At 44.7% G+C, this 15,400-nt stretch overlaps 1 protein-coding gene across 1 annotated transcript; it reads left to right on the top strand.

The window, feature by feature from the left end:
- The first annotated feature begins 12,171 nt into the window (after positions 1-12,171).
- LOC109744176 (putative laccase-11) lies at positions 12,172-14,504 on the top strand. Its single transcript, XM_020303273.4, has 3 exons — positions 12,172-12,835; positions 12,911-14,002; positions 14,097-14,504. Exons 1-3 carry the CDS (start codon positions 12,310-12,312, stop codon positions 14,225-14,227), a joined length of 1,749 nt encoding a protein of 582 aa, XP_020158862.1. The 5' UTR covers positions 12,172-12,309; the 3' UTR covers positions 14,228-14,504.
- Positions 14,505-15,400: the final 896 nt, after the last annotated feature.

Raw genomic sequence — 15,400 nt, 5'->3', positions numbered from 1 at the left:
GTAGAATGAAAACCAAAAGAAACAAAGAAATGAAAACCTAAAAAGAAACAAAATAAACCAAAGAAAAAATGAAGAAACAAATGCAAAAAGAATGGGAAAAAAGCCGGAGAAGAAAAAAGAAAAGAAAGAGAAGAAAATGAAAAGGAGAAAGAAAAAAAATCCGGCTCGACTCGCTTCTAGTAGGTCGCGCTCTTTTACTTATCATGAATAGTAGGCGGGCGCAGTGGCTTGCAGCGCTGGCTAACATCCTGAAGACCAGTCATCGATGGAGCTCCTGTTCGGCGCCTTAAGCGCCCGAACAGGTTGCTGGCGCCAGCTGCAGCACCTTGTGGGCCGGACCGCGAAGGCAAAACGCAGCTAACACAAATCGGCAGAAAAACGCAAAAAGTGGCATCTTCAGGTATCGAACTTCCGTCGCCAATTTTTTCACAATTTGTTAACAAAAGTGACCAACATAAAAAGTTCACCAATTTTGGAAAGAAATTATGAAAAAGTTCATCGTTTCCGAAAGAAGTTCATCAGTTTTGAAAAAGTTCATCGGTTTTGGCAAAAAGTTCACGACTTTGACAAAAAAGTTCATCCAGTTTGAAAAATAGTTCATAGAATTTGAAAAAAGTTCACACATTTGACATAAAAAAATCCATTAATCCTGAAAAAGTTCATCAAAATTTAAAAAGAGTTCATCGGATTTGGAAAAAAGTTCATCAAATTTGGAAAAGTTCGTCAAATTTGGAAAAAGTTCATCGAATTTGCAAAAGTTCATCAAATTTGGAAAAATTTCATCAAATCAAAAAATTCATCAAATTTGAAAAACAATTCATCAAGTTTTAGAAAAAAAATTCATCGAACCAGGAAGAAGAAAATAGAAAAAAGAAAAAAGGGAAAGGAAAAGTTGAAGTAATATAAGAATGGGAAAGATGAAAAATAACAGTGGAGGTTGTGTGGCGGGGTTGTTGGTGCATTGCAGCTAGAAACAGCAGGTCTCCGGTTCGAGTAACCAGTGCCGCACTTCTTTTGCGTTTTCGGAAACAGAGGAAAAAGCTACAGATTGAAACAGGTAAATGGGCCAGCCTAGCTAACACCGCTGGAGGCGTCGGTTAGGAAAATTGGTCTTTAATCAGCGCCGAATAGCGACTGCAATATTTTTGTTGATAGCTTACCAAGCTGATCACTTGGTCTGCAGCGCCGAATAAGGTTTGCCAGTCATCGATCCCCACGTGCACCCCTTTTCCGGATCTTCCTATTTGACGCATTTTGCGTCAAGTTGTCGGGACGCCGCACATGTATCGACCGTGACGGGCCGGCCCAGTTAAAAGCGCTACATGCGTTACAACGATCCCGTTTTTAGGAAGGTTCCAGCCGGTTTTGGGAACCTTCTAGCAGGTTCCTGAACCGGATTTTTTTTATTTTTCTGCTTATTTTTTTCTTTTTCCTGCTTCAGTTTTCTTTAGCCTCCTTTTTCGTTTTTCGTTTTTATTTTTTCATTTTATTTTCCTTTTTTCTCATTCTTGTTTTCTTTTCTTTTCTCTCATTTTTATTTTCTTTTATTTAGTTTCCTTTTTTCTTTTTCCCCAATGTTCAGAAATCCAAAAAAAAGTTTAGAACATCAAATATTTGTTCGCTTCTTATACAAGAAATGTTCCAACAATTTATATATAGAAAATGTTCCCACTGTCAAAAAAATTTCACAATTTGTTAAAATGTTCATGTTTTGAAACTTTGTTTGTAAATTCAAAAAATGTTCTCACTTTCCAGATTTTGTTCACAAATTTTAAAAATGTTCATGTTGCCGAACAATTTTTAAAAATGTTCCCACATTCAAATTTTGTTCACAAGGAAATACGAACATATTTTGTAAATTCATAAAATGTTCGGAATTATAAAAATGTTCCAGTTTTCCAAATTTGTTCACAAATTCAGAAAAATGTTCGGGCTTTGGAAAAGTGTTATATCTTCGAAAAGTGGTGTCGTTGTGAATTTTTGTCCCTGATTTTCAGAATTTTTTTGTATCTTTTTAAAAATTCTTCATAATTTCAAAAAATGTTCCCACTTTCAAGTTTTTTCACAAGGACACACAAACATATTTTATAAATTAAAAAATGTTCGGAATTATAAAATGTTCCAGTTTTCCAAATTTGTGCACAAATTCAGGAAATTGTTCCTCCTTTCAAAAAGTATCATATCTTCGAAAAGTGATGTCGTTTTCAATTCAATAAGGAAGACTTCATCCATCTAACCCATATCCATTGGAACCAGAAGCGAGTGGTAAAGGTGGTGTTTGGTTCTCTAGTCCTAGGATTTTTTCTAGTCCCTAGGACTTTTTGAAAAAGACTCTTAAGGAGGCGCTTCTAAGGACTTTTAGCAAAAAGTCTCAAAAAAGTCTCACCCTGTTTGGTTTGCTAGGGACTTTTTCTAGTCCCAACACAAAAAAGTCCCTGGAACCAAACACCCCCAAGGTCACCCTTTGGCTAAAAAAAATGATTTGTATGCGTGGCGCATGTTCCTGAATTTCAGAAAAAGTTTGTATCTTTTTTAAAATTCTTCATAATTTCAAAGAATGTTCTCATTTTTTATTTTGTTCCTTTTTTCAAAAAAATTGAGAAACTCAAAAAATGTTCGCATTGTCAGAAAATTTTCGACGTTTTAAATTTTTTCACAATTTTGAAAATGTTTGCGTTTCAAAATATATTTACCTTTTTCAAAAAAAGAAATCAAGTTCGAAATTTCAAAAAAGTTAACATCTGTTGTTGCCTATGGTTCGTATAGGACAAGCTCCAATACAGACATAGACACCCAGGAGTTATAGTTGGTTCGATCCCTCACCGAATGTTCAGTTTTTTCCACTGTCGTTGGTTTCTTTAATAATTGCGCTGGAAAAGCAGCACAAGAGGTAGCATGGCGTAGCGGCTAGCACAGACATTCTACCAGTTTTCTTTAACTGCGTGCTAAATGGGCTGGCCCAATTACTGTAGTTGCTTCAGCGAGAAATTCTACCGGCTTTCTTTAACTGTGTACGAAATGGGCCAGCCCAATTACTGCAGACGTTTCAGCTAGACGATCAACAACGTTGCACCACCACTGTTCGTTTTGAGGAAAAGAGAGGCCAACCACCACTGTTGATGGGCGTCTGACGTGACGTCAAACTGCTGCCCAGCTTTGCTTGCTCCCCGCAGGCTGAGCTAGCTAGATCTAGGGTGAAGTTGCCGTGTCGACTCTTGCCAAATGTAGGCGTGGACTGGACGCCCTGAATTCTCTCTCTGCAGCGGAGTACCAAAAAAAGCGCCTCGCCTGCCCTGCCTCCTCGGACCTACCCTGCGATTGTGCGGCGGCGGCACTGTTGTCAAGGTCTCAGAAACATTCCCCTTCCAGCTTCCCGTTCACGACGACGAGGTAGGCCGACATGTCGTTGTAGACTGCTCCAGATATCCTAGGATCGATTCAGCGAACAGCGATGCACCAACCGAGGAGCACGTCGGGGCACAGCCTCGGGGACAGTTTGGTACTCGCGGATGGCCACCGGGCACCACACCGGCTACGTTTCTTTTCTCTCCGCCACGCACGTCCACCTCGTAACGTTGCGTCGCCATGTTTAAGAACGTGATCCGGTTCCGTCGCAGGAGAGCAAGAAGAAGAAGTCGCGCCTACGTTGCCGGTCTGGCCACCGTGGATTGGCCAGGCAGGCATGCATGCATGCACGGTTGTTGCTGGTTTCGATCGAAGACACAGTTTAGTATTCGGATCATCGGTGCGAAGATAGCTGGAGATGATAATGTTTTCCAAGTTTTGTAGCCGTCATGGTCCGAGGTGTGGTCCTCGTACAACACTGCCAGGCATTCTTGGTCCATATCTGTACCAACCACACTTTGTCGCATTCCGGTTAGACAATTGGCCGGCTGGCTTAGCGCACATGGGCGCATGTTGCATGTTTTTTTTCCCATGCCGATCTCACGTTTTCATGACTAAGAAACACTGGGCAAGATATGTTTCGACCACGTTATGTGTGGCTCTAATTACCAATCACCTAACCTTAGCCAAGCTCTGTCACAAACGATGGCAAATTTAAAACTAACGTGTGGTTGGATAGTTAGAAAGGTAGTGGTACCTCGGCCTATCAGAGATCAAATATCAGATTTGTCGCTTTGGTGCCTCATAAAGGTGGAATATACATTCAATGGGAGGTGACGTCTTCTTTGATAGTGAGACGCATTTGCTGGGCTCAGCCTCTCAAAAGTTTTCATAGGGCAGTGTGCATCCGTGTATTCATAGGTGTGAGTGTATGTGTATGTGGTTGTGACTAGTGAGTGTCTGCATTGTACCATGTTTATAAAAAAAGAATACATTTGGCAACCTAGTATATATCAATTAATGAGATTCTAATATCTCTAGATTTGAAGCCCCCTTGGTAAATCCGGGGCTATGGGGTCATTGGGTGCGCCTCTAAGGGTGTGTGCTAGGTTGAGGTTCATGTTTTTCCCTTTTTTTTTCTTCTTTCTTAGATTATAGATTTCCTCATTTACATTTTAATTCATTATTATTTACTAAAAATTGTGAACATTTTTCTAAAATCGCTGATTATTTTTTAAGTTCATGAACATTTTTCTAATTTGTGAACATATTTAAAGTTCATAAACATTTTAAAGTTTGTGAACATTTTTTACTCAGACTTTATTTCATATTTTTGAATAAGTTTAAAATTCCCAAATATTCTTTAAAATTCATGCCTTTTTAGTTTGCAACATATTGAAAATCTAGGACTTTCTAAAAACCATTAACATCTTTTGATTTAATGAAAAATTTCAAATAAAAAAATAGCTGGCATTTATAAGATAGCAGTGGAGCGAGCAGAAAAAAAATTCTAAGTGAGCAAGTGGAGTAGGGAGCCGAGCTAAGCGAGCGAGAGCTTCATGAGCCGGTCCACCTGAACGTTATAACAACATTTCCATGATTTCGTCGTGAAATAGGAGCTCCCAAGTGGCTCACAGATCGACCATCAGCTGATACCGACGCCAAAATGTGTAAGTACACCACAACCACGCAGCGAACAACTCCACTCTCTTTTCTGAACAAATATCGTCTGTAGCCGCACCCTAGCATGATATACACATGAAGAAAAAAAATACCTTGAGGACATTACTAAAACGCAACCAACACAGAAACAAAAACAAAAACAACCAAACGCAAATAACCTGCTAGAGAAAAAGGACTTAATCACACGAGTGATGAACGACACGGCGAAGCGCGCATTAGCCTCCAGTATGAATTGAATGTGCGAATTTATATGTCAGGGTGAGGCTACAAAATACCAATTTGTTTTATAGGAAACAAGGAATATGTAATATGTAGATCCTTTGTTATAACTACGTCTCCCTAGCCACAGCTCTCCTCACCGGACCCCCACCCCCGATTGCTTACACCACCAGTTGACAACACTCGGCCTTCCGAATGTCGCTAAGTCCTTTCAATGCATAGTTGGCATCAATCTAACCTCCTCCACATCATCCTCGATGATGCACCACCGCTGGATATGTCACCTCACCCTCACATCACCCCCTTCGAGCTCCTCCTCTACTCGACTAGGCATTGGCAACCCACCCCCGCCTCTCACGCCACCACCACCCTCTTATATCCCCATAAATGTAACGCCACCACAATCTTGTGCTAGTACACCATCATCAGCGATGCCCCTACCTTTGTCTAAGCTTGAGGTCTGGGTGAATTTTGAATCTGACCTCAAGCCTAAATCATAGATTGACACATATGAAAGGGCCATTGGACGAACTTAGAGAAAAAAATTGCAGAAACTTGTCCGCCATTAGGGACAACTCCATCGCCATCCAGGTGCACCATCATAGCCAATGCCCTTTCTTACATCTAAGTTGATGGATGGCGACCCCCGAGACCGAGAGTTCAATCAATCTTGGGATTAGATATACCTATATCCAAAACTTCACGAAAAAAACTGTATATGTAAGTTCCCCCCTAAAAAGCGAAGTACGCTAATAGATAGATGACCCCCCCCCCCTCGATGGTGTCCGTCGCGAACGATCGTTCCCCCAACGAGGGGGTCGAGCAAATAGTTTTCCCAGTCAGGAAATGTTTCTGGCCTAGGATCCCAACGTGACCCCATCATTTGCCCCTCCCCCCACTGCTAGTACCTTTTTTTCCTCCCCCACCCACCTGATCCTCCATTCTTCCCCTCCCTTTTGCACCGATTTCACACCCTCCACCTATAACTTCCTTCCATAACCCCAAAATCGATTGGGTGGGACACAAGCTGTCGTCATTCAAAAAATAAGTTTGTGATGCCTTATTAAGTTGCAATCAAAGAAAATTATAGGAAAAGACAAAAAAGGATTCCAAATATCAACAAATATACTTATTCGGTTGGGTCATCCCTAGATTGACAAACAAAATCTAACTTGCCAATACTAGGGAACTACATTGTGGGAAGTAACAATATTGTTTGTGCCAACAATTGCTATCAGTATGAAACTAAATTTGCCACATGGAAAGCGAAACATGCACATAGGAGCATAAAAATCAAATATGGTAGAAGCAAATAGAGAAACAAATGTAATTCTGCCTCAACCCAACTACTATGTTCCTCCACAAACCAAAAACCACTTAAATTAGAGGCACAAATCTGCAATCATTGGAAGGAAAATATTATGATGTTATGACGGGTGGATTTACCATGATGTAATGCAATTGTCTTCCACAAGGATTGTGAAGGAAGTTTTAGAAGTGCTAAAACTAATTTGAAAAAATGACATTTCGATTATAACAAATTTGCCATGCTAAGTCTAGTGAACTAAACATGACTTAATTTTCTTATTTGCCATCGTGAGTAGGGCAAAGTTTCCATGGTTAAAAAAATCTTAAAAATTGCATTGCTGACTGTAAAAAATAGCCATGCTATAACTATGAGAATCACCATGATAAAAAGTAGATGGCATGCAGAAAATTTGGCATGGTACGTACAATGGAACCGCCAGGATGTAAATAATATAACTGACATGAAAAGAATACATATAATTTGCAGGGGCAATGGAAATTGCCATCTCAAAATAGTGTTATCAAAAGCAAAAAAATAGCATGGCCAAAATCCGTGTTGAAGGATGCCAGTTGTGGGACACACGACAAGTGTCGATAATCTAGCATGGAATTATCAATGTTGATAACATTGCCATGTTATGTTTTGTTGCAAATTTTGTTTAAAAAATAGTCAATATAAAATCATGGCAACTTAACTTTTATAGAAAAAAGACTAGAAGATGTTACGAAAGGAAGAAAGCCAAAATAATGGCAAAAATAAGGATTTGTCCTTTAAAAAGCATGAGAATTTTTAGAAAACATGTTAGTAATGGTGACATGAATTTTTCTTGATAAAATTAATTTCCATGAATGTAGGCAAAAGAGGTTGCAAGGAATTGTCAAAAAATGCATGGAAATTTTGGACATATTACTTTCCTAAATCATGACAAATTGAAAAAAATGGTGACATGGCAAAGTTTAAGATTTATGTTTTATAAAACATGGAAATTTGTAGGAAAATATATAAAAAGTCACATGGCAAATGTAATTGAACATGAAGGCAAGCCATGTTATTTGCATATAAAATCTGGATAATCATGGAAACATAGTAAAAAAATAATTTTGTTGAAGACCTCATGGCAACTTTGGAAAATAATGTTTTATAAGGCATGTAAAGTTTAGAAATAAGTTTGCACTGGTCACATAGCAACTTAGAATATTTTTGTTTCCACACATGATGGGAAATTTAGAAAAATGTTGTGGTGTTTCGCATGTCAAAATTAGAACTATTTGGTTATGTACATGATGGTAAATGCAAAGTTTGTGATGTTCACATGGTAAAATTCAGGAAAAAGTACCATCTACTCATGGCAAAATGAGAGTGTGCAACTCATCCTCATGACAATTTATCACTTATTTGACATACCTATCTGAAAAGTTGCCAGGGACCAACTAAAAAGGTAATTGTCATATGGTTGGCATAAAAAGTAATTGTTGTATGGTTGTCATGGCAACACATATATGGTTTGAGGGTGAAGTTGTCATCCTATTGACACACGAATAACCATGGGAAAGAAAACAAAACACGTCTTCAAAACAAGTAGCCATCAAAAAATTGGTGGGATTATTAAAACAACAATAAGGAGAGAATGCCTTATTTTGGGTAATTCTAACTATATTTTGTTCTTGATCACTAGTTTGATGGTAATTCATCTTTAGTTGCCCTGACAAAAAAATGACTAATTGCCATAGCAAAAGTATATTTAGTTGTATTAAAGAAGCGTGTTTCGTTGCCATGAAAAAATTAACCAAAGTAGATAAAATGATCACAACTTATCAGAACAACAAAAAAACGGTTAATTCACAAGCTGCGCCACAATATGATTAAAAATGGCAAGATCATGGCAATTTTCTCTAGATCATGGAAAATGTAGAGAAAGGTATGCTTATATCAAGGCAAATTTTCTAGCTGCATCATGAAATTTTAATTGTATCATGAAAACTATACATTTTCATGGCAAAATTTTAGAAAAGGTTGATGTACAAATAATACCAAAATTGGATTTAATTTTTCTAGTCAAATGCGGAGTGAATTTTTGGGTAAAAACGCTAGTTAGGTCAAGAAAATGTGAAGAAAAAGACGATTCCTGGAGTGATGGTGGTAGAACCGAATTGGCTCGAACCCCAACACCCCGCAGGAGAGAGACCTTGCACCGGAGGATGAGATAGTGTCACAGGAAAGGAAGGTCGGGGAGGAGGATGTGACGGTGGCGCGGGAGAGGGAGCTCACGGCGGCAATCTGGGGGGAATGGATTGGCGGGAAGGGGTTGAGAGAGTTGATCGCGATGAAATGAAGAAGAGCGAGAGGAGGATGTCCTGTGTGAGGAAAGAAAACGCTCTCGCGGGTTCACTTCTGAGTGAATGACTTGCTCAAGCTGACTGAGCCAACCAACCTGCACAGAGATTAGTGCGCAACATTCAACGGCCACCGAAGCGTTCGGGCCGTACTCATTCTGATCGAACGCCAGTAAGTGAAAACACATGTGCATGTAAAGGACAAGCAAAAACACATACAATTAGAAATTCGTAAAGATATAAATGTGTTTAGGATATGTGCTTACTGTAACTTAAAGACTTTTATGACAATCTGTGTTTGTACTTTGAACTGTAGTTACTTGTACAATAACTTAATTTGTGGTTTATCTCGTGCTGACAGACGATCTTCTTTTTCCAGCATTTTTCACATATATGTGTGACACCTACTCTCTACATGCCAAGATCTTTTCATATATTTTTTGAAATTACAACCACTACATTTTTGGCAAATTTCCAAAAAAGCCCTCTCGGCTGATCCTTGGACTCAAAGCCTACTCCAACCAGAGTGGAAGGCGGAGATAGCAATGCACGAATCTCCGAACAGGATCAAACGGCACGGAATTGGACTGATTAATCAGCAATTACTACGTCGGAAACACCACTGATCAATGCCCTTTGTTTTCTAGAACTTGGTTTGTGTGCTAAAACAAACGAGGCGTAGCCATCCATCCATGCTTTGCCGGCGGGTCGCGAGTAGTTTTCCCGGATTTTTTCCCTTTCTCCCGGGCGATGATGCGATCGAACCCGACTCAACTCGACCCGACGCGCAATCATCAGTACGTCCACCATGCGCGCGCAGCAGCTAGCTGAGAGGCGATCGATACACCGATGGCAACCCGAGACTGACCGAATCGTAGTTTAAGATATTTACTGCCGGCCTCGTACGATCGGCCGGCCGTAAGCTTGGCCCCGACGCCTCGCCCGAGGAAAGCCGACGGGTTCGTTGGGTCCAGCAGGAAGACACGCACGGCCGCGGGAGGCGAAGCGCGGGTGCATGGCCAACCACTCGCTCCATGACGCCAAACGCCCAGGCGACGTGAGCCAAGACTGAAGAGAGTGTCTGGTGGTGATACTTCAACTTGAAGATAGCTAGCCAGATCGACGCGAAAAACCGGCCAGACGTTTGCGTCGCAACTAACTGGCCGCAGATGTTTTTTTGTCACATCGTAACCAACGTGAAGATCTCCTGCTGGCTCCTGGTATCGATCTACCTGCACTGCAGATATATGGTAGTGCAAACAAAGGGATAGTTGTGATTCTCAAAAACAAAAAACAAAAAAAAACACACAAGGGCGAGCTGTTAGTTGTTACCATCCGTGTTTTCTCCTCTCTTTTTTCTGGGTAGCAATTTTTTTTCTTAAAATATTATACATGCAACAGAGTTTAATTATCAGTTTTGCTAAGCGACTTTGTTATGTCTCAGTCGATGCTCTATTCCTTTGATTTTGTATGGAGATTCGTGCACAGTTTTTTTTTCAGTTTTTTTTTCTTATGCTATATCACTTGACTGAGACATCACTCAGTCATGTGATATAGTATAAGAAGAAAAACGGAAAAACTGAAAAGAAAGTCTCAGTCAAGTGATATAGTGTAAGAAGAAAAATGAAAAAACTAAAAAGAAAATTTGTGCATTAAGTCTCAGTCGACTGTGATCTAAACACACCCTTTAGTTATACATGGACCAATGGCACAACCTTAATTAACTGCAAACTTTACGCTCTTGCAAGCAAGTGTTTCGTGCTTAGCTAGTTACTGCTAAAATACCACTAGTGCCAGAGCCGTATAAAATGACCAAAGATAAAGTGACGCGCGATTGATTAGTTAGACGCAGAAGAGCTTCCATTGTTATTTGCTACTGATTGGTACGCATACATTAGGAATACTAATTCATATCCATTCCGAGGTAATCTCGCCTTGAAGCATTAGGCTTGGCGTTTATTCAGGTGTGTACCTTGGTTACCAAGACTGAACGCGACGCTTTAATTGGGTCCCAGTCAAAAGACCAGATCAGATCACACAGGGTACAATGCACATCCAATCCGGCTAAAGCAGCGAGCTCCACTGCAACAACCACGCAGCTCTAAGCAACAAGCGAGCAGCATACACATTCACACACATGACACGCAGATAACAAAAAGCTTCAAATAGAATGTATTTTTTAGAGAACAGTGATTTAATTTATCCCGACAGCACAAGATCGAGAAGAGGACGGCAAATGAAAAGCTTAAACAAAGGTGGTTACGGATTTGACCCTGAGGGCCATAGTTAACTTGAGAAGTTCACAAAGGAATCTGCATTCTCCATGAATAATTTATATAATAAAATATGTGGCGCTGCAGGAAACCAGCATGTTTCTCTGAAAAACAAAGCAAAGCTAGCACCCATAAAAGGCTAAACAGTTTTTTTGTCATTCGCAGTGAAGGTCACATGAGGCTTTCACATGCCTTCAGTTCAGAAGTGATATGCCACCATATTGAATTATCGGTGCGAAGGCAGGGGTACACAACAATTATGAGATTATCATTTACCTCTGGTTTCAATGATTAATGGCAGGCCACCAGCTTAAGGTCTGCAACAGTTTGTCCACATCCAGACTATTAAGACGACGTGGAAACTCCTGCATCGGCCCACTTTTGGTGTTCTGCATGGAGTTAATACTTAATACAGTGTGAGCAGATGCATACATCATATTGCCTGGGATGAAATTGTTGATCATCTTCTGCTCCGTCGACATTTTCCGTCCACCACATTAAGCTTAGCTGAAACTCTCAGCTAGAACGGGCTTTTGCTTTTAGCTGAGAACGAAACTGATATTCCAAGTCTCGCAAAAAGAAAAGGGAAAAGAAAAAAGAAGAAACTGATATTCCAAGACATGCCTGCGTTTTGGGTGCACCATCATGTCAGCACAGCTGCATGGTGCACATGAAGTAGCGTGCTTAAATTAACATTCCTGGCCATCAAAGCGTTTCCTAGGTTTCAGAATCAGAAACAAAAAAGTAGTGTGCCGTCAACTTGCACCGGTCGACGGATGAATCGTCGGACGCAACCACTCGCAGGGCCAATGGATCCGATCGGGTGGCTGGAAAGATCGGTCAGTCGAGCAGAAAGAGCTAGCGGGGAGCGGCCCTATGTGACAATATTTCTATGCACGCCCACCAAACCCAGCCAACCACTATGACTCGGTGACCCCCTACCATGCACGCCACCACGAGCAGGAGCACTGCCGCCGGCCGTTTATATAGCCACTTGAACCCTAGCTACTCATGTCACTCACCACCTCCATCCACTCTAGCTAGCCATCGATCTCCCTTGCAGCTCCTGCAGAGATCTATCTAGCTTTACATAGCTAATTGATCCAGGAGTTGAAGTGTGGCCAGCACGGAGCTACCTAGCTGCACAATGGCAATGGGAATGGGGATGGGTAGTGCTCGCCGCCTCCGGTGCGCCTCCCCTGCATGCCTCCTCCTGGCCTTCCTCCTGGCCATGCCGGGCCTCACCGCCGGCCTCACCCGCCGCTACACCTTCAACGTGACGATGGCGACGGTGACGCGGCTGTGCACGACCAAGAGCATCCCGACGGTGAACGGGAGGTTCCCGGGGCCGAGGATCACGGTGCGGGAGGGCGACCGGCTCGTCGTCAGCGTCCACAACAACATCAACAACAACGTCACCTTCCACTGGCACGGGGTGCGGCAGCTGCGGAGCGCCTGGGCGGACGGCCCGGCCTACATCACGCAGTGCCCCATGCGCCCCGGCCAGAGCTACGTCTACAACTTCCGCATCGTCGGCCAGCGCGGCACCCTCTGGTGGCACGCCCACTTCTCCTGGCTCCGCGCCACCCTCCACGGCCCCCTCGTCATCCTCCCGCCCCGCGGCGTCCCCTACCCTTTCCCCAAGCCCTACCGTGAAGTCCCCCTCATGCTCGGTACGTACACCTCCACTCCACTGCCCTCCATTTTTGCCACTGTGTGTGCGACTCATAGTCATCGATCGAGTGTAGGTGAGTGGTTCAACGCCGACCCGGAGGCGGTGATCAAGCAGGCGCTGCAGACCGGCGGTGGGCCCAACGTGTCCGACGCCTACACCTTCAACGGCTTCCCTGGCCCGACGTACAACTGCTCGGGCGGCGGCAACAGCACGTTCAAGCTCAAGGTGAAGCCCGGGAGGACGTACATGCTGCGGCTCATCAACGCGGCGCTCAACGACGAGCTCTTCTTCGCGGTGGCCAACCACACGCTCACCGTCGTGCAGGCGGACGCCAGCTACGTCAAGCCGTTCGCCGCCACCACGCTCGTCATCTCGCCGGGCCAGACCATGGACGTGCTCCTCACCGCGGCCACCAACCCGTCCTCCACGGCCTTCGCCATTGCCGTCGCGCCCTACACCAACACCGTGGGCACCTTCGACAACACCACCGCCACCGCCGTCCTCGAGTACACCCCGCAGCGGCCCGCCGCGCTCCGCGGCCTCCCGGCGCCGCCGCTCCCGCGGTACAACGACACGGGCGCGGTGACCAACTTCTCGTCCAACTTCCGGAGCCTCGCGAGCGCGCGGTACCCGGCGCGGGTGCCGCTGAGCGTGGACCGGAGCTTCTTCTTCGCCGTGGGGCTGGGCGCCGACCCGTGCCAGAGCCCGGTGAACGGGACGTGCCAGGGCCCCAACAACACCCGGTTCGCGGCGTCCATCAACAACGTGTCGTTCGTGATGCCCAAGACATCGCTCCTGCAGGCGCACTACCAGCGCCGGTACAACGGCGTGCTCGCCGCCAACTTCCCCGCGGCGCCGCTGCGCAAGTTCAACTACACCGGCACGCCGCCCAACAACACGTTCGTGACCCACGGCACCCGGGTGGTGCCGCTCGCCTTCAACACCTCCGTGGAGGTGGTGCTGCAGGACACCAGCATCCAGGGCGCCGAGAGCCACCCGCTGCACCTGCACGGCTACGACTTCCACGTCGTCGGCACGGGGTTCGGCAACTACGACGCCGCCAACGACACCGCCAAGTACAACCTCGTCGACCCGGTGCAGCGGAACACCATCAGCGTGCCCACCGCCGGCTGGGTCGCCATCCGCTTCGTCGCCAACAACCCCGGTAGGTCAAACCAACCACCACCCCACTTGCTGGCTCAACTGTTGACCTGTGTTGACTGCTGCAGTATTGATTGAGCTGTTGACTTTTGTGGTAGGTGTTTGGATCATGCACTGCCACCTGGACGTGCACCTGAGCTGGGGCCTGTCCATGGCGTGGCTTGTCAACGACGGGCCGCTGCCGAACCAGAAGCTGCCGCCTCCGCCCTCCGATATCCCCACGTGCTAGTAGCCTACGGCTCAGATCCTTGGCGATTTTGGTCCGTGCGTGCGAGACACGTTCGCGCGCGCGCGTGCATACATGCTCGATTTGGTGGTGGTCGAGGAATTCAGCTCGATCGGTTTGGCCTGAATGAATGATGTGCCCCTTTTTGTGATGTTTGGTTTTCTCTCGGACAGGAAAAAAAAGATTGGTGTAACTGTAAACATGTAAACATGTAAACAAGTTCCATGGGTGGCGTCTTGTAATTCATGTTTTTTGGAAAGGGAATGTTGTTATTCTTTCATTGCACCTTTTCCTTCTCACCCCTGGGACATCTGTTGATTGTTGGGTTGAAGATTGCTAGCCAGGCTATGTACATTTATCAGTACTGTTTATATTGTGTACAATATCAAACCGTATGCTAGACCAGCTAATGATTTACAGAAATGTTGTTGTGGTGAAGTTCGCTGAGAGTGCATGACAAATCGAATTGTTTTCATGACAATTTATGTTGTTGTGAGGATGGCAATTTTCTTTAGTAAACATGACAAATCCTATCAAAAATCTAAATTGGGCCGTCCACACAACAACATAAATCCTCCGAGCGCCTTGGCCTGCACACAATTAGGGGGAAGGCGTGATGCAGGAGCACCTCAAACAACACCTGGGCGTCGTGGAGGCACACTACGTATAGGGGGGCGGGCAGCCCTCCGCTTCCTTCTACAAGGCGCAAAGGAAGCACTTGTTGTGCACGCAGCGGTGCACCAGTGTGCAGGGATCAGCCGCTTTGTTGTCCTCTTCACCGTTCCGCTGCTCACCTTAAAGGTCATCTTTAGCAACGCTCTCCGCACAATGGACCTGCGCTTCATTGCCGCGGATACACTACGGAAGCTCGTCATTGTCGCCACGCTCGCCGTATGGTCGCGCTTCCGAGTCACCTTCACCGGGCTCAACTGGTCCGTCACACTCTTCTCGTTCGCGGCGCTCCCCAAGACGCTCATCGTGGTCATCAACGGCGGACCTATGCGTGTTCCTGGGGGCTGTGCCCCCCCACCCCCCAAACACTCATATTTTCTCTTTCGCCCCTAGCAGATTCCTTCTAGCTTCGCCACTGATGGGCATCCAGCTCCTCGTCTGTATGTACGGCCTCCACCTCAGCGGCCTCATGGTGCAGCTCATCGTGCTCTAGTCCATCATCTG

This window comes from Aegilops tauschii, chromosome 1 (assembly GCF_002575655.3).
Source record: "Aegilops tauschii subsp. strangulata cultivar AL8/78 chromosome 1, Aet v6.0, whole genome shotgun sequence".
Lineage (NCBI taxonomy): Eukaryota > Viridiplantae > Streptophyta > Magnoliopsida > Poales > Poaceae > Aegilops > Aegilops tauschii.
The sequence above is the reverse complement of the archived record's forward strand: the minus strand, read 5'-3'. Positions and strand labels throughout refer to the sequence as shown.